Here is a 26647-nt window from a genome sequence, read left to right on the forward strand (position 1 = left end):
CTGTTTACTATAGACTACTCTTGATTCTGTTTACTATAGACTACTATTCATTTTGTTTACTATAGACTACTATTGATTCTGTTTACTATAGACTACTATTGATTCTGTTTACTATAGACTTCTATTGATTCTGTTTACCATAGACTACTATTGATTTTGTTTACAATATACTACTATTGATTCTGTTTACTATAGACTACTATTGATTCTGTTTACTATAGACTACAATTGATTATGTTTGCCATAGACTACTATTGATTCTGTTTACTGTAGACTACTATTGATTCTGTTTACCATAGACTACTATTGATTCTGTTTACAATAGACTACTATTGATTATGTTTACCATAGACTACTATTGATAATGTTTACTATAGACTACTATTGATTATGTTTATTATAGACTACTAATGATTGTGTTTACTATAGACTACTATTGATTCTCTTAACTTTAGACTACTTTTGATTCGGTTTAGATTTTGTATCAATTTTACCTTAAACTACTATTGATTCGCTTCCCTATATACTCTTTTTATTGTGTTTACTATAGAATGCAAATGATTATGTTTACTATAGACTACAATTAATTCTCTTTACTTTAGACTACTATTGATTATGTATACCTGAAATTCCATTTAATTTTGGACATTAACGATAACATTGATTTAGTCAATTTATGATTCTGTTTTCATCAACTTGGAAAGGTTTTGTTCACTAATAAGAAGGGTTACTTTTGATTACCTAGCGGATCAAGCCGATTTTATCCTATGCTATAAGATATATATCTAGTTGCAAAGCGGATTCATTGAAGCATATGTTTCCCCATGTTATGTTTTATTTCATAACATAGGTGGAGATAACCAACAGTGATAAATCTCATAACTCCTATAAACAATACCAAATAGAAAGTTGGGCAAACACGGAACCCTGGACACACCAGAGGTGGGATCAGGTGCCTAGGAGGAGTAAGCATTCCCTGTCGACCTATGAAATATGAAATCCGTGCCGAACAGAATCTACAAACACAAAAAGTAATTCCAAAATCCGCATTCCCAATTATGAAAATAATTCAAAATACCTAAAGTGTCTAACCAGAGGGTTTCTAATCAGAGTTTTTTTTTATTGTCATCAGAATTGCAGTCTATTTATAGCAGACATTAATTTATTACTAGTATTTTAAAAGACAATGATGCAACCATTGCGTCATGTTTCCACTCCAGAAAGTTCCCTTGAGATCTAGAACAGTCTAAGTCACTGGTGTCAATGTAGTGCAAGTAGTACACAACAAGAAATAAACATCCAACTCTAGAACAATCTAGGTGATTAGTGTCAGTTGAGTGCAAGTAGTACACAACAGTACAAATGAAAAAGGTTTAGCAATAAGAATATAAATAGAGCCCTAGTAAATACGGATCACTTGCCGCACTAAAGGTGTAATCGGGTGCGAATGAGGAGTAAACGTTTCATGTACCCCGATCACAACCGCCATGGGCCCTATACCTCGAACAAGTAAACGGTGTAATCCGTAGTTAAATATGTGTGCGTATCTGATGGCTAGTGATATTGATCCGTAGGCTCCTCTTCAAGACGATCATCATGTGAAGAAACGTTAATTGATTTGTTGATTTTCAGCTCAAAATATCGTTTTGATATTGAATACTCTTCGCTATCTTCCCCTTTTCATATTATAGATCGGTTATACCTGTAGATGTAAATTGGTGCATATTTGGATATTGGAAAAAAAACCAAACAGCTACTTCTATTGCATTAACGAAGTATCTCGTTCATCTAATGGATATAGACAGAATTCTGTTTTCTGACAAAATGTCTGATTTCGTGGCACAGACATTCCAGTTTGAATCAGTCAGGGATGGTCGACAAGCAACTCGAGGGTTGATTTCAAGTTCTTTTGATTTTTTAATCCACATTTTATTTCACCACTACAGGCATATGTATTGCAGAGTACGTTTGAAGTTTTTCCTCACAGCTCTTTTTAGCAAAGACAGGGACTTGATAAAACACTTAACTGGACTCAGCAATAGATCTTAGTTTGTAAAGTGTTTTTTTCTGACGTTTAGGAAGTCAGTATAGGTACGGTAACTCCTATTCATCCGACATAGTGACTGAGATATTAAATATGTGTAAAACTGAAGCATGGTTTTGAAGAACTTCATCTTTAAAAAAAACCAGTTGGAGTATACGCATAATCACCAAAAGTGGAATTCATGACAAGTTCGATACAATTTTAATAATGAGTCTTACAACGACAAAGATGTTACAAGCGTTGTCAGTTGGAATTAAAACATATTCCTTATGTGAATCTATCTGATTCTTTTATCACTTCTGGTTTACTAAACACAAAAGGATAAAGGGTACATATCTTTGTTTTGATATCTCTAATGCGATATTTTAAAATCCCTTTTATACGTGTAATCCATGTTGTCAATGTACACAAATCTTTTCCATATTTAACAAATCATCTGCTATAATCGCCTACATAATTCAAAATAGAGATGAAGTGATGTCGCTAATCGGAAGAATGCAGTTCTCTGTATTTAGGACATTTTAGGATAAGTGAATTGATATCGTCATCAAAGGTGAATATAATGAACAGGGATCAATCTCATTAACTCCTATAAGCAATACAAAATAGATAGTTGAGCAAAAACGGACCCCTTGACACACCATAGGTGGGATAAGGTGTCTAGGAGGAGTAAGCATCCCAATTTTCAACTACATCAACATCACCAGTAATGACATGTCCATCTGGATTACAGTTGAAAAAAGACAAAGAACAAGAACACATAGGGGAATTAAGGATAAGATAGTATATGTCTAGGCGCTGCAAGATTTGGTTTTGTAATTACAATGTTTGGATGTAATGGTAGAAGTATATTTGTAGGAAATACTGGACGTAGACTTGGGCTTGCAAAAAGTTGAAATACACGGCTGAACTCTTTTATTGGGTCAAATGCTGTCTGGCGTGCTTCATACCGATTGTTAAGCCGTTCTTGGCACACTGATTTTTACTGCATATAACGTCGTTTACCTGAACAGAATATAGGGCTCACGGCGGGTGTGACCGGTCAACAGGGGACGCTTACCCCTCCGAGGCACTTGATCCCACCTCTGGTGTGTCCAGGGGTCCGTGTTTGCCCAACTATTTATTTTGTATTGCTTGTAGGAGTTATGAGATTGATCACTGTTCGTTATCTTCACCTTTCGTGACGAATAATGTTGCTTATGTTGATGGTATATATTCATCTGTATGTAAATTTCAACTTAAGAAACTTGCGGCTTAATTTCGAAGGTATATCACCATGACTTGTCATGGTTTTAAGAGCCTGTAATTGGCAGCATCCATTATCATATAGTTTATGCTATATTCAGGTGTTGAAAATTCAAGTATACACTAGCTGTGGCTTCTTCAAATAACGTAATTATAACTCTATGGAACAGAGTAAAGTTTTGTGCAAAACTGATTTATACCTAATTGGCTGTTAATGTAAGGTAAAAGTAAATTAAACGTGACATAATGTATACTGTGTCTTTCATATGATCGATGTCCATTATTGTGTTTTCGTCTTTAAGCAAGAGTCTCATCACACTCAATTCATTCCCCTGTGGACTAGTCAAGTTTCCTACATCATAAAAGGTGACGATATCGAGTGACTATTATGTCATCATGCAAATGATAAAAGGTGACAATAACGAACAGTGATCAATCTCTTATCTCCTATAAGCAAAACAAATAAATAGTTGGGCAAACACGGACCCCTGGAAACAGGGTTGGGATCAGGTGCCTAGGAGGAGTAAGCATACCCTGTCAACCGGCCAAACCCGCCGTGAGCCCTATATACTGATCAGGTAAATGGAGGTATCCGTAGTCAAAATCAGTGTGTCAAGAACACTCTGATAATCGGTATGCAACACGTCAGACAGCATCTGACCTTATAATATGTTGTATTGGCAAACTAGAACGACCATAGAATTTGAAAAATGCTGACTTCAATTAAGACGGTTGAAACCCCTGTACTTATATTAATAATAATAATAATAATATTTATTTATTCATTTAACTGAGGAATTAAACGAAAAATGTCAATACAAGGGATAATACGGACAAAGTATAATTCTTACAAATGTCAATCGCACTACACTTCAGTTCGTTTACATGACGTATTTTGTATCAGAACTCTAGGAACTACATGTCAAGTAGGATGCAATGATACTGTATTTGCATTTTCCACCGTCAGCTTCCCATGTTTATGTAGCTATATTCCATTATCACTTACATATGTTGTTTATATCTCTCAACTGATTCCATACGCAAGAACTTGTTCTGCGTGTGCTCAGTTTTTAAATCGATGTAAGCTATTGACAAACAAGTTGATGGTACAGTGGTTCAACAGTCTCGATTGAAGTCAGCATTTCGCAAATTCTATCGTCGTTACAACGATCCAGTTCGTCAATGCAACCTACCATTGGGTCAAATGCTGTCTGACATAGTTCATACCTCTGGTGTGTCCAAGGGTACATGTTTGCCCAACTGTCTTTTCGTATTGCTTGTAGGAGTTATGAGATTAATCAATGTTCGTTATCTTCACCTTTCATATTACTATTGATTCTGTTTACTATTGACTACTATAGATCTTGTTTACTTTAGACCACTATTGATTATGTTTACCATATACTACCATTGATTGTTTTTACTATATAATATTATTGATTGTCTTTGGCTTTACCATACTCTGCTATTGATTCTGTTTTCTATATACTAATATCGATTCTGTTTGATGTAAAATTAAATAAGACAAATTTTATCGAATATATCATATGCAAAAAGCATCATCAATATTGCTATAGAAGACATGTACAATTCCAGAGACCAAAAACAATTGTATTCACACTCAAAACTCCACGTCACACTAAATAAATTGACTCTACAATATCCTCTGTACCAAGAAAATATTTAGATTGCTTTAAAGAATACAGTTGTTAGTCAGTGGTATGCTTCTGACTCGCATTTCTCTTTTGAATGCATTGAAAACACGTTTCTGGGGAAACTTACATAGATTGCAACATGTCTAAAGATTGATAGGTGTCGATGTGGTGGATATCTGTGTTAAAATTGATAGAATTTAACAGCAAATTCACAGTGGCTTGATAATTCAATATTGCATGCATGTAATAGAGACATAATTTGGTAAATCTTAATATGTATTGAGGTGTTACGTATTCATTTTTAGAAATTGATACTGTTGTGTTGATTTTGTTCCGTTTTCAAGTTTACAAGAAAATACACTTATAAAATTTGTAAATTCACGACACTGGAGAATGCTGTCTGTAGTATATCTCCTATTTGATTGTTATGCAGCGCACTGGATGCAAATCAAATGCATATATGTAAACTCGGTGCTGTCTCTGATATAATGTTTTTCAAAAACCGTTTTTGACAACGAGTATCCTGATTTATAACTACTACTCTACTTCACAAAATGAGCTTAAAAAGCACGGTGGCATTGCTCTGCTGGTACTTTCAAGATTGACGAGTGATTCTAATTCAGAGATATATCGTCACATGATTCAATGAAAATGTGCGTTTGTCTAGAAATAAGTGAGACATGATGTAACCATTTAATATAGCAAATCACAATTTTCACAAATATTTTCTTTCTTATTTTGGTATAAAAGACATTGATAATGTGTATGGTTCTAGTCTAGCATCAACACTGCGGTATGGTGAACCTGATTTCTGAAGTTATTTCCTCCTTATTTATTGCCATGCTACATAAATTGATCTATTGTTATTTGAATGTGATTTTCAGTCAAATCTTAGCGCCTAAGCCGTAGCAATTGCTGCTATTTAGCGTGTCAGAATCAACCGCGACATCGGACATCTGTTTAATGTTATTAACTAAAATGCAACACTCTCACTTCTTCATGGCGAGCGGGTGACAAACAGATCTTGAGCTCACATGTCTTGGTTACAACGTTATAATCAATGAACTACCATTATCGTTGACACGATAGAAAAATATTATAGAATTGTCGATAGTACTAGAATTAAAAAAAACCCACCGAACTGACCAACGACACGAACAATTCCATAAGTCCGAATCAGGTCCCGTTCCTTCCTCATTAAATGTCATAGGAGACGTTTTTTCAACAATGCCTTTTTTCTCTATAATTATCAGCTTTGCTAATTAGACTCCTCATAAAAATGCTTTTTTTTATATTAATAACGATATTAACGCTAAGAAATTGAAGTGCTAAGGTACTTTGATTAGAAAAGCGTTACCCGATTATCGTTCCAGATTCCCAGATTTTGGGATTTCATAAGAGACCACAATCAGATTTGCGAATCAAAACAAAAGCAAGGCCATATATGATTAATTTGCAACTAGAGGCGTTTGTTATGCAAGGATATTACTTTGAACTCATAATTAATGCAAATGCCAGTCACATTGACGATTTTTCATCGGAGGACGAACAATATTGGAGATCGATCAAGATATTATTTATTCCGAATCAGTTGAAATAATGATAAATGTATTGGATGATAATTTTCAGATTATATTATCTGATGATAATAAGAGAAGTATATACTAGCGGAAAAAAAGAAACTGTGCATTATAAAATTTAGTATATTTGTTTTATTTATTGTCTATATTTATAAAATCTAAACAATCGATACAGGTGATGTTTTTTAACAATATCGGATTGTACCCAACTGAGATGCACGGACTTTCCCATGGTTAATGAACAGATGTTTATTGAAGTGTTCGTACGCACTAGTTTTACTGGCCAAGACTGTTTGGAGTAAGAAGTGTAAAAGGTTTGTTTGCATCTTATTCGTTAAGGAAAGCACTTTAGTTTTGACAAAATTTACCCTTCATTCATGCCACGAATGGTCGAAAACCAACGTAATCGTGCTGTTGAGATGCTTCAAACAGGAATTACACAAAATATCGCAGCAAGACACTTTGGAGTTCATCAGAAAACCATCCAGTCATTATGGAGACGTTTCCAACAATCTGGTAACACTCGGGATCGACCACGTTCTGGGCGTTCTCGAGTGGCGTCGCGTCGACAGGACAGCCACATTAGACTTGTGCACCTGATAAATCGTTTCCAGACAGCAAGTTTGACTGCTCGTAGCATTACTGGACTTCGACCAATCAGTTCAGGAACTGTGCGTAATCGTCTGCGCGGGCACAACATCAGACAAATACGTCCAGCGGTGCACCCAATACTGCTCCATTGACATCGTATCGCTAGACTAGCGTGGTGTAGACGACATCTGCGATTCAGAATACAGGACTGTACCAATATCTTTTTCACTGATGAATCCAGATTTAATTTGGATAGCAGTGACGGCCATTGTAGAGTGTATCTTCGCGTTGGGGAGCGGTATCAGGACGCTTATGTTGTGCAACGTCGATAATTCGGTGGAGGTAGTGTTATGGTGTGGGGTGGAATAACAGCACGTGGAAGGACCCCTCTACAAATTGTCAATGGAAATCTCACCGGCGTACGCTATCGAGACGAAATCATTTGGTGTCATGTGATACCCTTCATACAGAGACAGCAAGATCACAACACACTGCAGAAAGACAATGCAAGGTTAAATGTTGCACGTGTAGTCAGGGACTATTCTATTCAACATAATGTCGATGTGTTGCCTTGGTCAGCTGTTTTCCCCGATTTATCGCCGATCCAACACGTCTGGGATGAAATGGAACGACGTCTACGCCGTTTACCAAATCAACCAGTGGCATTGGCTGATTTAGGCCAGGCTTTAACAAACATCTAGAACAACACCCCTCAAGTATTTCTGAACACTTTAGTGAATGCAAATGGTGGTCACACGCGGTATTGACTTTGTTAATTCAAGTTCGAATACCAGTGCCTTTCGAGTGTGCTGAAATTGACGTTATTCGAAGCTAACATTAATGGACTATGAAATGTTTTAATGAATACATTTGCTAACAGTATTACAAAAAATAAAATTGTTTCAGTGTTATTTTTTTTTTTTTTGATATATCAAATAATGCACAGTTTCTTTTTTTCTGCCAGTGTAGATATTTATTACCTGCAATATTTTTAACCACATTCAGATACGCAGGATTGTGTGTTTGTTTTTATCAAAAGGGGGAGTCATGTTGAAAGTTGACTGACAAAAAAGTTGGCACCATCCCTATCCCCCTTTGGTTCTACGTGCCTAAATCCCACCCTGATTTGGATATATCTTATAGACAGATCAGAATTTCCTTTGCACTCATTATGAGCGCCGTATTTTGAATTTCTTTCTATTAGGATTTTTACATCCAATGTATGCAGCTATTTCAGTTTAACAAGTGAATATTATAATCAATAAATATAAATGGCTAATAAAGATTATTTTACAATCAAATTTGCGACATTAGAGCCTATATGAAGAATAATTCTTCGCTATCACTTTACAATTTTTTTTTTCATTTCGTCCCTAGTAAGGAAACCAAACAACAAATATGTGTGCCATTAAAAAAAATCATCCTCCACTCTTGTATGACTGTAAAACATTATTTTATTTCACTTGATATATAAACTTGTAATTTCAATACCGCGCCATATTTTCTCTGGACATCCTTTTATAAACAGAAAGGGGGGTTTGATACTGCAACTTTCAACATATAGAGTTAGATCTAGGCCTATTAATCTTCAATTTACTTACATATTTAGAGAGTACATACTGATCAGAAGAGCTTGATGTGAGTATTTCATAGTTCAATTTCATTGACAAATTAAAACATGTAAATACTAAGTTATAAATCTCTGTACCATTGTCATTAGGCCAATGCAGTCAATGTTCTGCAGAATATTCTCGTCTTCACCGTACTTGCAGTTGGTCTGTAGTTGAAAATGGTTGGAACTGCATAGGCCTATATACCCATTATGTTGGCTAAAGTAGAGTGTATATGATATGAACGAGACTGATCACCATCAACCCCTGTAATCACGGGAAATGATTACACATCACACAACTTCGAGTTCTGTGTTCATGATGTACATCTCACACCCAAGTCAATCTGGACGTTGAATACTTAGGACAAAAGTGCATTGAAACAACTGACTTGCTCCATTACAGCTGAATGTAAGCACGTTGTACAATTCTATGTCTAAAATATGCAGCTTTTAGTATAAGCAAATACAATATATTGCGTCAAACTGGTCTCTTTTGACCTTATCAAGCAAGGACGATAAGTAATCATCCTATTTTGATACTTCATACCACAGCAACATTTGGCAATCGGTAACGTCCGTTACCTTACGATTTTTGTATGACTAATTTATCTACATATATTAAATATTTGAAGAACACATTTTCGAGCAAAACAAATTAATTTTGAAAATCGTCCCCTATGACTTTTAAAACGAAAAAGTTTTACCAATAGAAATATAAATGGAGGCTCTACAAAGACGGACCACTGGCCGCAGCAGAGGTGAAATCGGGAACCTAGGACAAGTAAGCATTTCCTTCGACCGATAACACCAGCCGTCAGTCCTCTATGACGATCACGTAAACGGTAGCGAAAATAGTGTGCCTATCTGACGGCTAGATACCTTGATCTGTAAACTCATCTTCAAGACCATCTTCACATGAAGAACCGTTATTTGCTTGTCACACATCCCTGACTGGTTAAAACTGATATGACTGTACTACGAAATCGGGCAGTTTGTCAGAAAACAGAGATTCAGCAAAATCCATTACATTAACGAAATATTTTGATAAAGCAACAGCAGTTGTAACGGACGATAGTTTAAGATCGTCACGACGACTGTCCGAGAGCATTTGTCATGAGCATGTTGTCAGCGTCGGCGTTGGTGTTATATAAAAAGAATTAAGTTTAACCTGGGCTAAAACTTTTGTACGAAGAGGGGGTGGGGGTAATATTTCACAAAGAGATGTCTCATTAAGAGACCTTTGATTTGGTATATAGACTTTTGACCTATTGACCTTTACCGCTACTGTGGATACTTATTAAGATTTTAACCTGGGTTATATCTTTTGAAACAATAGGGATAGGGTTTTGATATTTGACATATACTTGTCTCATGAAGATACGATTATATTGGTAAAAAGAGTATTTACCCTGTGACCTTGGACACTGACCTGCTTTTCAATAACGTTAGCCAGGGTTATATCTCTTGAAACAAGGGACAGGGTTTTGATATTTCACATATAAATGTATGATGAACATATATGTTGGTGTAGATATTTGAGCTAATAACATTTGCCTTGAACTTTGACCAATTATTCGAAATCTTTTAACTGAGCTATGTCTTTTTAATCAAAAGGAATGCAGCTCTCATGTTATGAATATAGATGCGTAGTTAGAGTACACTTTTTTGTTACCGGAACTGTTGACCCAGGATTTCGATCTTCTTTTCAAAAACATTAATATTGCCTATATCGTTTGAACCATGGGAATAAGGATTTAATATTTGATATTCAAATGCAGCATGCCCATTCCTTCGTTATGGTATCAACGCGTTTGACCAAGTAACCTCCGAATTTGACCTATTTTTTTTCAAAAACTTTAAGCTTTTGAACAAAATGGATAGACCAATGTACAATCGTGGGGTTTTATTGAGGGATCGAATCGTACATGGTGGATGTAGCTCAATTACATGAATAATATGCGTTGAATCCACTGTACATGGTTATCAAAATGATATGCTTACAAACCCTGCCACCTGATTTCACCTGTTATATCATCAATAGGGTTTTGTGTTTACCTACTCTCAATTTCGTATTCATTACATAAGCGTCAGCGTCGCCTTTCATAAATTAGCCTTTCATCTTTCTTAATTTGTGTGATTCATAACATTTGTGAGCTTCATTTTGCACTATTTACAGTTGGAATTATGTGTAACACCACTGCAGAAAATCAATATTTTTTGCCTTTAATTATCTGTTTTGAATAAAACTCATAATATTGAATATATTATAAGCGAAAAGCATTATTAATATCTTTATGGCAGATATTTAAAATTCCACACCGAACATAACAATTGTATTTACACACTCATTTCTTTAAGTCACACTTACTGGCTCAATCGTTTCTACAATATCGTATCTAATGTCCACATAGTGAGATTCTCTGGGAACAAACAGTCTGTCATATATATTTCTGACTCGTGTTTCTCTTTAAAACACATTGGAAACAATTTTCTGGGGAAAGTAACATGAATGACTACCTATGAAAAGATTGGTAAGTGTCAATGTGGTGGATATCGTTGTTAAAAGTAATAGACTTTGATTGCAATTTGACATTTACATGATTTTCGGCTTTTGCGTGCATGTGATAGACGCTGAAATGTATAATTTGTTAAATTTAAATATGCATCGATGTATCGTGTATCTATTTTTAGATGACCATCCTGTTATCTTGATTTTCTTTCCTTTTCAAATTTACAGCCGTCTGTGGTATTTTTATTATCTGATTCTTATATAGCCACCTGGGGAAAAAATGTGTACATTTAGTGTCGGTGCTGTTTCTGATATAACATTGATGCAACAAAGGAAATACAATCAACGGTTTTAGAAAAAAAAAATCAACAACGGGCACCACGAATCATAAGTAACATTTTATTTCTTCACAATATGATCTTAAAACATGGCAGTATTGTTATGCAAGAACTTTTAAAATAGTTCACTGATGATAATTCTGAAATGTACCATCACATAATTCAATAAAATATGTTTTTCTAGAGATAAATGAGACAAATGGTGTAACCATTTCATACAGCAAATCAAAATCTTCACAGATATTGTCTTTGTTACGGTGGCATAAAAACACCAATAATGTCAGCGATTATACTCTAACATCAACACTGCAGTGTGGTGACTATCATTTTCGAAGTTGTTTCCTCTTCATTCTTTACTGGTTCGTATAATTATCTATAATTGTTGGTATGTGATTTTTAGCTGAGGCGGCGAATATATCAGCTGTATATCATTCTTCGGGTAACATAAACGTCTCGTTTTTAAATTAACAGTGCGTCAAAGTAGAATGAAATGCTTTTCTTTGTATTTCGATCACCGTTCCCTCATTAGTCGGTCCTTAGTATTCACCGAAATAGAATCTAACTTTAACTAGATGTATCGTGAAACAGTTAAGATAATTAACATTGATCAATCGCATAACACCTACACAAACTAGATTTTTATGGGTTTTAGGTGTTTGTTTTTTTTTTACTTCGAGCACCATTTACTAAATTTCTAAATTTTCGCTGAACGATACTGTGATTTTCTTGCATTTCGTTTTTTCCAGAACATGATCATCTTTTATTTCAATATTTATCGGAAAGCGTAGCGCTTAGGACCGAAGCAATGATATTTGTTTAGTGCGTCAGATCCCACCGCGACATATACTATACGTAGTAAAGTCATTTAGTAACATGCACGACTCTCACTTCTTAATGGCAGATGATTGACGATCGGCTCTGGAAATTTCAGTATCTTGATTACAAATTTGAAGTAATAACCAATGACGAACACAACCGATGATATGATAGAAAACGACTGCAATTCAATATAATCTTAGAGTACTGAAAACCGCCGATAAAACCAACAACACACAACATGCATAAGACTTGTTCCTTATTGAGTACTGTTATGGGTCAGACTTATTATTGATAAAATGGCAGCAGAATTTACTAACATAGACAATAAAACAATTAATAGGATTTCTTTACAAATAATAATTGAAAGAAAGTGTAACAATAGCAACATACTATCTTACAGTAATTAAACAATTAATATAAAAATCCGTGCCAAACAGAATCTACACACACAGAAATAGTAATTCCGAAATCCTAATTCCCAGTTTTGAAAGAAAGGGGAAGATAACGAACAGTGATTATAAAAATGCTTAAAGTGTCTAACCAGAACTTTTCTAATCGGATTTTTTTATCATCAGAGTTCCAGTGTATTTATAATAGTAGTACAACCTTGAAAGACAATGATACAACCATCTTTCTACAACAGAACGTACTATTGAGGTTTAGAATAATCTAGGTCGCATGTGTCAATGAATTCCAAGTAGTACACAGCAAGAAATAAACATCCGACTGTTAAACAATCTAGGTCAAAGCTGTCCGTTAAGTAGCAGAAGTACAGACCAGTACAAATGAAACGAAAAGTTAGCAATCAAAATATAAATGGAGCCGTGGCAAATACGGACCAAAAATCAAAGCATGTATCAATAAACATATATCGGTATGATTAATCTAATCTTTAAGATGAAAGGGTGAAGATCATGAACATAATTTAATCTCAAAACGATACTTTGAGGTAAAATTCAACACAATAAACAAAGGAATTTGCTTGAAAGCATACCTACAATATGTTGTTCGTATAAACCTCATAGCTTAAAATGGGATCGCCATATACTCGGACATAAAAACGATGGTTGTCGGGATGCTGATATCGTGATCATATAAAATTGAAAATGATTTGTGTAACCACAAATCTAGTTTGCTTTCAGATGTTACATGGATTCATTAAATACACACTACGATTCATTTTGTTTACCGTTTTGAATGGTTTTCACTTGTTTACGACCATCTATGATTTATCTTTATTAATACCCTTTATAACATAAACTACATAGTATGATGGATTGTGTAGTACATTTACTGTATTCCTCAATGGATTATATTTACTATAGGCTACTGTTGATTCTGTTTACTATATACTGCTATTGTTTCTGTTTAATGTAGACTACTTTTGTTTCTGTTTACTATAGACTACTTTTGATTGTGTTTACTATAGACTACTATTGATTATGTTTACTATTGACTACTATTGATTCTGTTTACTATAGACTACTATTGATTCTGTTTACTATAGACTACTGTTGATTCTGTTTACTAGAGACTGCTATCGTTTCTGTTTACTGTAGACTGCTATTGTTTCTGTTTACTGTAGACTACTATTGATTATGTTTACTATTGACTGGTATTGATTCTGTTTTCTATATACTACTACTGATTCTGTTTACTATATAATACTATTGGTTCTGTTTAATATAGACTATTGATAATGTTAACTACTACTACTGATTCTGTATATTACAGACTGCTATGCTGGGTGCTTACGGTCTTTGAGTAGGTAGGGATCTTTATTGTGTCACACCTGCTGTGACACGGGGCCCTGGTCTTTGCGGTCTCATGCGAAGGACAGCCCCATTTACTCGCCTTGTACGACAAACAAGGGATAATGAGGACCTATTTTAACCAGGATCTTCACGGGATTATAGACTACTATTGATTCTGTTCATTATATATTACTGTTGATTCTGTTTACTATAGACTATGATCTGGTTCTGTTTTCTATAGACTACTATTGATTATGTTTACTACAAACTACTATTTATTCTGTTTACTATACACTACAATTGATTGTTCTTACTATCGACTAAGATTGATTCTGTCCGCTATATATTACTGTTGATTATGTTTACTATAGACTACGATCTGATTCTGTTTTCTATAAACTTGATTCTGTTTACTACAAACTACTATTGATTCTGTTTATCATAGACTACAATTAATTATCTTTACTATACACTACTATTGATTCTTTTTAATATAGATCACCATTGATTATGTTTTCTATTGGCTACTATTGATTCGTAAAAAATTGAATGAAATAAATGATATCAACTGTATCATATGTGAAAAACATTATGAATATCTTTATAGTAGAGATGTACAAATCCACACCGAGCAAAACAACTGTATTCACACACTCAAAACTCCAACTCACACTTACTGGCTCGATCGTTTCTACAATACCCTCTGTACTTAAAATCTTGAAATTGTCGTGGAGCGTACAGTTACTAATATATGGTAAATTTCTGACTCGCATTTCTCTTTAAATGCATTGAAAACAACAATTTAATAAATTAACATAGATGGCACCATGTTTAAAAATTGGTAGGTGTTAATGCGGTTCTTAAAACTAGTAGACTGTGACTGCAAATTACCATTGACTTGGTAGGTTACACGTGTGTGCATGTGATAGAGGCTGAAATGAATCAGCTGGTAAATTTCAATATGAATTCTTCTATTAGGTATTCAATTTTAGAGGATCATCCTGTTATATCAATTTTGTTTCGTTTTCAAATTTAAAACAAAAATACACTTACAGCCCTTGTAAATTCACGAGACTGGAGAATGCTGTCTCTGGTATCTCTTTTATTTGATTACGACTCAGACTCCTGAAAGAAAAAGAAATTGATATAGTTAGTGTTAATGCTGTATCTGATATAACACTGATATAGTAGAAAATGCGACCAACGTTTTTAAAAATGGTTTTGACAACGAGTATCACGATTCATAACTACTACTCTACTTCATCACAATATGAGCTTAATAAGCAAGGTGGTATTGCATTGTTGGTACTTTCAACATAGGAAAATGATTATAATTCAGAAAAATAGCATCATATGATTCAATAAAAATGTGTTTTCTCTAGAAATGAATGAGAAAAATGATGTATCCATTTCATACAGCAAATTATAATTTTCACAGATATTTTATTCGCTACGGTGGTATACAAAATACTAATGAAAGGTGAATATAACGAACAATTTCATAATTCCTATAAGCAATACAAAATAGATAGTTGGGCAAACACCGACCCCTGGATACACCAGAGTAATAATTTGAGCGATTCTAGTCTAACATTATAGTGGGGCAGAATCTGTAAAAAATCTTGCACTTAATGATGCAAGCATGAAACTTTGCACAAATGCTCTATACATATCACTTTTAGGAAAAAGAACGTTAGCCACTTCAATTTCGACATTGGTGGCCATTTTGAATCCAAGATGGCTCCCATGATGAAAATAACATAACCGATCTCGACTAAATACGCTTTTATGGTGTCCAACATGCATTGAAACTAAAAAATGTGACTATCATTAAGTAGAATATGGCCCTAGCTTTCCTTAGATACCAGAGAATGTACACATTTAGTTTTGAAAATAGAATTACAGTAAAAAAAATGTACAGAATTTCAAGGAAAATTGATAATTTTTACAACAAAATTTCAATATTGAAAACTTTGCGCACCCTGCACACACTTTATTTACAAACCCAAAAATCGAACTCTATATGCATAAAGAAATCACTAATATCAAAAAGTTCCGACTTCTATAGTTAGCGGTCATCTTTAAAAATTGCCAGCTGATGGTGAATTATAGCCATATAAGTCCGGTCATAATAAAGACAACACCGGACTACAAAAAGGATAAGGATATTCAATGATACAAAAGTATAATATGAAAAGCAGTAACTCTGCAGTAATAAAATCAAGACTATGGCTCTTTTAAAAGACCGTCGCCAATGTCAAAATAACACATGTACAGCAATGTGTAATCAAAGCAGTAACTCCGCAATTCAAATTCAAATAATATTTCTGAGCCTGCAAAAATGTATTCAGGTATTTTACTGCTCACAGTTACAGCTACACATAGCCGTGCACGGTAGGCTCAAACGGTAACACTTGCACCTTCCACGACACTCAGTATTGCATCCGCATTTTGTCAACTGTTGGCACCTCTGAGCAATTGGGACAAGGTTAGTCCACAACATTTCCCACAAATCGCCCTTCTTGACCCAGCCCCATTCCCCCGGACTAACAGTTTCCATCTCGCACAATTATATGTTCGATCAAAGCCGCATGTGTCGGTGGAATGGAGTCATCAGATCGTTGTTGTTTTTTTTGGAAAAAGATCTAATCTAGCTTCATCAATATGCACAATTGAACTGGACCTGTCGTACATTGTAATAACAAACAGTTCTTGGTCTCGATCACTTATGTTGAGTGGATAGTGACTTAGCTTGGTAAATACCTCTGTCACTTGTGGAAACACATTCCACGTTTGCCATGCTGTCTTCTTGCCCTTACCGCGAAAAGATGAAATCACGTCACAACCATTAAAAGCGTGGAAAAATAATATTCCACGAGACATTTCAGGCCCAATAACAGTGCAGATGTCATGAACAGGAATCCATCTAAGATTTTTGCCTTGTCCAAACTCAATCCAAAGATTTTACCGGAAGTGGTTACCCTGCGTCTAGCTCCAACGCCCCTTTTAGATCCTATCTCTGCTTTTGAACTGCATGATCTGTAAACATCGAAAACAATGTCTGTCCTCAAGTACCTTGAAGAATAAGATTGGATCTTGGAAGCAAATTTCTTCATAGCATATTCTTCAAACGTTTTGGATGTTCGAGGTGGATTAGCATTAACCAAATCTAATCCATTAATGATAATAACTTCGACACCTGGAAGTACGTCTGGCAGTGTTATTTTATCTTCAAGTAGTGGAACAAGCTGAGACTTCTGACAGGAGAGAAGTTTTCCGTTATCACTAAGTGACGCAAGGAATGCTTGGTTTTCATGTTTAAAAAATTCCTGGAAATCACACTCTCTTGACTGACAGGATATGAACAGTTTGGAAAAAAGTTGGCATTCTTCCTTCAAATGTTTCTGTTTTAGGTGTTTAGATGATGGATCTGGTTGTTGCCTGAAAAAGACCGTTTCCGTTTTTCCTGATGGTGTCATAGAATTTGGACCTCTCTCCTTCATGTAAACTTTTCAAAAAGTTATCAAACTTTTGTTTACCTTTGACAACGTGATCTGCAACCATCTCTGCGGCACTTGGATGAGCAGCACTCTTTGGTATCTAATATTAACAGCTCATTTGTGTCTTCCGTGAAAGGATTACCCATTTCTTTCATTGTGTCATACAATTTATCCACCCTTTCGATGAAAGTCCTTTGTACTTGTCCAGTTTGTTCATGATCTACCTCATTATGAGTGTTGGCACCAGACAGAAACTATCGGATGAACGTTTTTATCTGAGACAGATTGTTCCTTCTCACTCTGTAGATTAGACAGAAACACACACACTCTCTCTCTGTTGTATAAGGACGTCAAGCAAGAGCGACGGTATTTAAGTTCTTGTGCAATAACATCACAACTACTTAACACAGCTAGCAATTTTCCATCATTCAAGTTTCTTGCACATTCATTACGTTTTTTATCGACTTCCATTGTCATTGCCTGTCGTAGTCCAGAGAGTGGAGCTGCTTTTTCACACAAAAAACACGCCCGATGCTGAATAATTAAACGCCCCCTTTTTGATGGTATGTCTTCATCGTGATCATTTGTTTTAATTCGAGTTCTCTTCCTAGCCCTTTCGAATTTGCTATTATTAAACAGAATCCTACATCATTGGTGATATTTAGCTTTGTTTTTGCGTAGGATTTCCTCTATGCTTCCTCCCTGGTCTAATATGTCTGGCTCTAGATTCATTGGCATCCGATTGATTACTTTAAAGAGAGGGATATTTCGAGCGATCATTGTATACCCATCACAATCATTGCCAACGAGCCAGTGGGTGCTTCAAATCTTCATCTTTTTCCATCTGACAAAAACAGCATTTGCTCCAGTCAGTTTGAAGTGTGAGTGCGAACGGTCTTAATTCTGACATGATTTTAACAACTATCAAATATATACTATTATATAATCAACTTAAGGTCGAGGGCTTATCCTTTTACCACCTGAAATTGTAAAACGCGCATTGAAATATGGGATACAACTAAGTTCGGGATTAATCAAAGTACCTACACTTAGCTCGATCGTTCATCCAATACCATTTAAGTTCCGCGCGATCTGTACACCATCCGGGTAACAAATGCGCCGTTACCCTTGGCTCGGCTTTCCCGCGTTGATACATTCTGTCTCTTCAGGCGCGACTATCTGACCATAAAACAAAACAATTGCTTTTGGGGCTAGTCGGATAGTATTTAGAACACTATACTAAGAAACTTTTGGTATAGCTGGTATTGAACCCCATGCTGAGTTTCATAGTAGTGATGTCACCAGAGTGCCCTGGTTGTGCCATGACATACACTTTTATTTTCGAATACCATTAATGTTTTTTAATCCTTAGAGAGGTACAAAAAAGACTTACAGAAGATAAATCCTCAATAACAAGGAACGAAACAAGGACTTAAAAGCATGGTACAGAAGATTCCGAAATACGAACTTCAGATTCCTCTAACTGACACATAAATGGGTAATACAACCTACTAAATGTTCCAAAAGCACACATTTTCCAATTCATGCATGATGAAGAACCACATATATGCATTTACAATTGGAAATATGCTGTTGTATCGAGACACAAACTGTTAACAGAGCTTTCATCATCAGAAATTTAATTTGTTGACGAATCAGACGCCATCTTGAAAAATGGCCGCCATATTGAGTTTTTCAGGTGGCTAACGTTCTTTCTGGAAAGAATGATGTCTGAGGAGTATGCATGCCAAATTTCATGCTTGCATCATTAAATGCAAGATTTTTACATATTTTTGACATAATCTGCCCCACTATTACACTGCAGTGTGGTCAACTTGATATCTGGAGTGTTTGTTTCCCTCCTCATTCTTTACTGCTACGTATACTTATCTACAATTGTTGGTATATGATTTTAAGACAAGGCGGCGAATAAATCATTTGTACATGTATATCCTTTTTTAAAGATAATATCGGCGTCCAGTTTTTGAATCAACAGTAAGTCATGGTGCAAGGTATGTAAATGGAATATTTTTCTTCAAATTTTGTTAACTGTTTCCTCATCAGTCAGTCCTTGCTATTTACCAAAATAAAAACAAAATAACCACATGTGACATCGAAAAGTGAGGATAATTACATAATGAGGAGAGATTTTTTCTTTATTTCAAACACAATGTTTTAATTACCACTGAATAACATAGTATTGTTGTGTTGCGTTCTTTTTCTTTTAGAACGCGACCATCTTTTTCATTTATGTCAAATCTCAGCACCTAGGGTCGTAGTAATGGTAGCTATTAAGCGTATCAGAATCCACAGTGACGTCGGATATCTGTTTTAAGGTCATTTACTAAAATACATGACTCTCACTTCTTAATGGTGAGTGGGTGACAAACAGGTTTTAAACTTACAATGTCTTGCTTACAACGTTATAATCAATGAGCTACCTTTATCGTTGACATTATATTAAAGTATTTCAGAATGACCGATAGTATTAGAATCAGAAAACACCGATCTGACCAACGACAAAAACAATTACATAAGTCCAAGAGAAGGCATGTTCCTTCTACAGTAAAAACGAAAAAGGTTTAGCTTTATAAATATTAATGGAGGCCAGACAAACACGGACCACTGGCTGATACAGAGGTGGAATCGGGAATCTAGGAGAAGTGAGCATCCCCGTTTACCGATAATACAAACTGCCAGTCCTCTATGACGATCATGTAAACGGTAGCGGAAAGTGTGCTTATCTGACGGCTAGATATCTTGATGTGTAAGGTAGTTTCCAAGACCATCCTCACATGAAGAGCCGTTATTCGCTTGTCATGCATTCCTGACTGCTTGAAACTGAAATGGCTGCGCCACGAAATCAGGCAGTTTATCATAATATACAGATTCAACCATATCCATTAAATTAACGAAATAATTTGATAAAGCAATAAGAGTTGTATCTGACGACATTTTATCTCGCAGGGACGACTGTTCGGAGAGCTATTGTCATGGTCAAGGTTTTGGCGTCTGCGTCACCGTCACATTTGAAAAAAAAGTTTTAACCTGGGCTATTTTTTTAAGCGAATGGGAGGTAGTTTTAATATTTCAAAAAAGATGCCTTATGAACAGACCTTTGTTTCGTACCAAATCGTTTGACCCATTACACTTTACTGCGGATTTTGACCTACTTATTAGACACTTTATTCTGAGCTATATATTTTGAACCAAATGGGATAGGGTTTCGATATTTCTTATATAGATGCCTCATGAAGGCACCATTATCATGATACCAAGAATTTTACCCTATGACCTTGGACATTGACCTAATTGTCAAGATTAGGTCAATAGTTTATAGACTACTATATTCTACTATTGATTCAGTTCACTATAGACTACTATTAATTATGTTTACTATAGACTACAATTTGTTATGTTTACAAAAAAACTACTATTGGTTCTGTTTACTATGGACTAATATTGATTTTACTTATTATAGATTATACTGGATTGTGTTTATTATAGACTGTTGTTGATTCTGTTTACTATATACTATTATTGATTCTTTTTACTATAGATCAACATTAGTTCTCTATAATATAAACTAGTATTGATTGTTTTACTATTGATTCTGTTTACTGCAGTATACTATTGATTCTGTTTTTCATAGACTACTACTGATTCTGTTTTTCATAGACTACTATTGATTCTGTTTTTCATAGACTGCTATTGATTCTGTTTTTCATAGACTGCTATTCATTCTGTTTTTCATAGACTGCTATTGATTCTGTTTTTCATAGACTGCTATTGATTCTGTTTTTCATAGACTACTATTGATTCTGTTTTTCATAGACTACTATTGATTCTGTTTACTATATATTACTATTGATTCAGTTGAACCTAAGCACGTGTGAACATGTATGAAGTATCGCCACTACTACCAACATCCACCCACCCAACCACCCCCTTTTCTGATTTTATTTTTTGCGTCGATAATTTTTTTCTGAAATGTGTGGATTTCTTGTCTACCTCATCCCAATTTCGATTTATATAATCGTTTCACACTTTTTGTAAGCTTTAGAGAAAGGCCTTCTACTTGTATAACAAATTCTATTCTTTCATACCGGTATAAAACGATTATATATAAATCGGAGAATTCAGAATCAGAAACGGAGGGGGTGTTGGTAGTAGTGTCCATACTTCATATGTCTGTACACACATCTTACTCACCCGTTTATTTTTTTTATATGCTCCTGGCTGTAAACAATGGAGGAAATTCGAACCATGAATAATTATTTCTCTCCCATCTATGTTGTCTCTTTTTATATTTTTTATGTTTCAGGAAGCTTAACTACGTGCGTTATTACCACATAACACTAATTCATCCACATTTTTAAAAAAACGTTTATCCAATTGATTCATAATGTACATGTATGTTCTATGTCCATGTATGTATAACCTCAGGAACCAGTAATTGTGTCCGTAATAGTAATAGTAGGGTTGCATACTATATTACCCCCTAGTAAATATTAATTAGGAGGTGATATAGTATAAACCCCTATTATTATTATATTACAGACATACTTACCGGTTCCTGTATCACGTAGGTTGATATAACATGAATCAATGGATAAGACATTTTTTTTTAAAACGTGGATAGATTAGTATTATGTCGTTATCACGCACGTAGTTAAGCTTCTTGGAGCATGTTTTTTAAATGATGCCACTTATATCCGAGATAAATATATATTCATGGTTGGAATATCCTCCATTGTTTACATATAGGGATCCGTGTTTAACCAACTATCTATATTGTATTGCTTATGGGAGTTATGAGATTGATTACTGTTCGTTATCTTCAACTTTCATTTTTTTGTTTTGGTACCAAGACTTTTGACCTATTGGCATTTATTGCGGATTTTAACTTAAAGTAATGCCATACTCGCTATACGTCACTTGCGATTGTAAAAGACGGAACCAATATCGGTCAGTTTCACCATTTCGTATTTTACCGTTTTTGACCGTGATCGGTTTGATTTATACCGTGCAAAAAGCGTATCCAATGGCGCGGCATAAACTTCAAGGAAAATATTGTAAAGAAGCGAAACTTAAACGTCTAAACACGTCTAGAGACGCACGATGGGATAAGCAACACGCGTCAGACTCTTCCACCGCAACTAAATTAACGCCTATATCCAACTACGATCATACGTATACCTGCACCGACGATCTCATTCATAACGTGTTTAGTAAGAACTTGCAAGATTCTAAGAAACCGAGAGTGTCAAAGTCAAAATCTGACATTGGAAAAGTTGTACAGTATTTGTCAAATCTATAAGACTTATTTTTTTTAATTTTGTGTTTATAAAATTTAGATCGTGTGTTTTTATATATATGCATACTGTATATATGTATCAATTTCTCAAAGGCTGTTCATGTGATGTGAAAATGAGCCATATATATGTAGTACACATACATTGTTTCTATTGAATGAAGCAAAGTTCATGTAAAGTATTATCAAATTAGATTTCATTTGAGATGTTTATTTTCAATTAAATATAAAGATGTTATCTTTGGTTACGTTAAATCTTTGCAATGATTCTTGTTGTCCATTTCAAGGGGTACCTTTACATTATTGGCTCTGGGATAAAAATAGATGTGAAGACCTTTGGTTAAAGAAATATGCATTAAAGTGCCGTTACGTTAAATCTTTGCAATGATTCTTGTTGTCCATTTTAAGGGGGTACCTTTACATTATTGGCTCTGGGATAATAATAGATGTGAAGACATGTGATTCTTTTATTGTTTTCTGTTAAGCAGATGTTTATTCTTAATTAAGTATAAGAATTTTATGCTTTGGTCAGAGAAATATGCATTAAAGTGCCGTTATGTTCAATTTTGGCAATGATTCTCGTTGTCAATTTCATTGGGGGTACCTTTACATTATTGGCTCTGGGATAATAATAGATGTGAAGACATGTGATTCTTTTATTGTTTTCTGTTAATCAAATGTTCATTCTTAATTAAGTATAAGAATTTTATGCTTTGGTCAAAGAAATATGCATTAAAGTGCCGTTATGTTCAATTTTGGCAATGATTCTCGTTGTCGATTTCATTGGGGGTACCTTTACATTATTGGCCCTGAGATAAAAATAAATGTGATGACATGTGATTTTTTTTATTGTTTTTTGTTAAACAGATGTTTATCCTTAATTTACTATCAAATTTAAATGTTTGTGTCAGAGGAATTTCCATAAAAATGACATGATGTCCAATTTTCTCAATGATTCTTGTTGTACAATTTTTGTGAGAATGAGGCATATATTATGTAAAATTTTCTTTTAGTGCTTTCCATTCATAAAAACAAATGTGTATATACTTTAAGGTAAATAATTAGAACAACCATGTGTAATATAATGACTATTGTACTATTTTTACACAAGTTGTAGCTTAAAATGTCATAATTGGTAAAAACGCTAAAAAACTGTTAACAGATGATAGGGGGTATACATGTTTGATAGGCTGGTTTAGTAAATCTGATGTGATTAGACCTTTATTTTGTGGTTGTTTTCTTTTGCTGGAATGTTTGTCTGTATAATAAACACAATTCTGACAGGATTTATCAGATAACATGAAAAGTAAGGAGCTATCTTAATTATTAAAAACTTTAACCTGGGCTATACTTTTTCAACCAAAGGGATAGGGTTCAGGTATTACGCATATTGATGTCACATGAAGACACCATTGTATTGGTAAATTGACGTTTTACTCTCTGACCTTGGCCAATGACCTACTTTTCAAAAACCTGAACATGGGCTATACCTTTTGAATCAAGGGCGCAGGGTTTTAATACTTCACATCTAAATACCCCAAGGATATAGGTATGTTCTAGTGCAGATATTTGAGCTAATGATATTTGCCTTTAACTTTGACCCAATTTTTGAAAGCTTTTCAACCGAAAGGAATGAAGCTTTGATGCTATAAGTAAAGCTGTGTAATTAGAAAACATTTCTTTTGCTACCAGAACTGTTGACCCTGGACTATAACATTAAATTGACTATATCTTTTGAACCAAGGGGACAGGGATTTGATGTTACAAATCCAGCCTGTCAAGACCTTCACTATGGTATCAAAGCCTTTGACCTAATAACCTAGGACTTTGACCTATTTTAGAAAAACTGTTTTAACTAAAATGGATAAGCTAAGAAGAGTCAATCTTTCAGGCGAGATATGTTGTCTATTAGGTTTGAAATACATTAGCATTGGTTTTGTTTACTATACTTTAAGATTGATTTTGTTTACCATACATCAATGTTGATTTTTTTAAACACTAAGACTGTATTCTGTTCTGTATACACAGACTTATCAATTTATCATATAATAGGACATATTCTGTTTGTACACACCAGGATTTACATCGTTTAATAAAGATTAGCATGCGATCTGTTTACGATAATGTATGATTTATTTTGAATACTACCCTGTATAGAATAAAGTACACACTAGGATTTAGTCTGTGCATTACATTTGATGTAGTCCTCAATCGATTCTGTTTCCTATGGACGACACTTGATTCTGTTTACTATATATTATTATTGAGTCTGCTAACTATAGTGTACTATTGACTCAGCTTAATGTAGGCTACAATTTCTTATACTTAATATAAACTATTATTGATTCTCTCTACTATAGACTTATACCAATTCTGTTTACTATAGACTACTATTGATTTTGTTTACCATAAAATACTATTGATTCTGTTTCTATAGACTACTATTTGTTATGTTTACTATATACTACTATTGATTATGTTTACTATAGACTACTATTGATTCTGTTTACCATAGAATACTATTGATTCTTTTTACTATAGACTACTATTGATTATATTTTCAATATCCTACTATTGATTCTGTTTACTATAGACTACTATTGATTCCGTTTATGATTGCCTACTATTGATTCTGTTTACTATAGACTGTTATTGATTATATTTTCTATAGACATTTTATGTTTACTATAAACTACTATTAAATTTGTTTACAATAAACTACAATTGATTTTGTTTTCTATATATTGCAATTGATTCTGTTCAATATCAACTTCAAATTGAAAACGTTTTCCACGGACTACATTTGATTCCTTCTACCATTGACTTTTATTGATTATGTCTACTACAGACTACAATTGATTTTATTTACTATAAACACCAATGCTTCTCTTTTCTATACACTACAATTGATTATGTTTAGTATATACTACTATTGATTCTGTTTACTATAGACTACTGTTGATTATGTTTACTATAGATTACAATTGATTGTGTTTACTATAAACTACTATTGATTCTGTTTACCATAGACTACTATTGATTGTGTTTACTATAAACTACAATTGATTATGTTTAGTATAGACTACTATTGATTCTGTTTACTATAGACTACTGTTGATTATGTTTACTATAGATTACAATTGATTGTGTTTAGTATATACTACTATTGGTTATGTTTAATATAGACTACTATTGATTCTGTTTACTATAGACTACTATTGATTGTGTTTACTATAAACTACTATTGATTCTGTCTACTATAGACTACAATTGATTATGTTTAGTATATACTACTATTGATTCTGTTTAATATACACTACTATCGATTATGTTTACTATATATTACAATTGATTGTGTTTAGTATATACTACTATTGGTTATGTTTAATATAGACTACTATTGATTCTGTTTACTATATATTACTATTGGTTCTGTTTCCCATAGACTCAATTGATTATGTTTACTGTATACAACAATTGACGCTGTTTCCCATAGACGCAATTTATTCTGTTTAACCCCCTTCCCCACAATCACGCACTTTAACGCATATACCTTTGCCCCACAATCATGCACTTTAACACACTTTCAATTCGCATTTGTTTTGACTACGTTTTATCGTTGATACAGAGAAAAGTGGGTTATTTTATATCTTGGGTTGTAAGACAAAATAGTGATAAAGTGAGCG

At 34.2% G+C, this 26647-nt stretch overlaps 1 protein-coding gene across 1 annotated transcript in view; it reads right to left on the bottom strand.

Moving 5' to 3' along the window:
- LOC130049767 (uncharacterized) overlaps positions 1 to 17802 on the bottom strand; it is a 60123-nt gene extending 42321 nt beyond the window's left edge. Inside the window, exons 1-3 of the mRNA XM_056147758.1 lie at positions 17687 to 17802; positions 17223 to 17588; positions 15201 to 15272 (exon numbers count right to left, since the gene is read on the bottom strand). Of these exons, the coding sequence (XP_056003733.1) occupies positions 15201 to 15272; positions 17223 to 17588; positions 17687 to 17802 (554 nt within the window). The remainder of the gene's footprint in view (positions 1 to 15200; positions 15273 to 17222; positions 17589 to 17686) is intronic.
- Positions 17803 to 26647: the final 8845 nt, after the last annotated feature.

Source organism: Ostrea edulis, chromosome 8, assembly GCF_947568905.1.
Source record: "Ostrea edulis chromosome 8, xbOstEdul1.1, whole genome shotgun sequence".
Lineage (NCBI taxonomy): Eukaryota > Metazoa > Mollusca > Bivalvia > Ostreida > Ostreidae > Ostrea > Ostrea edulis.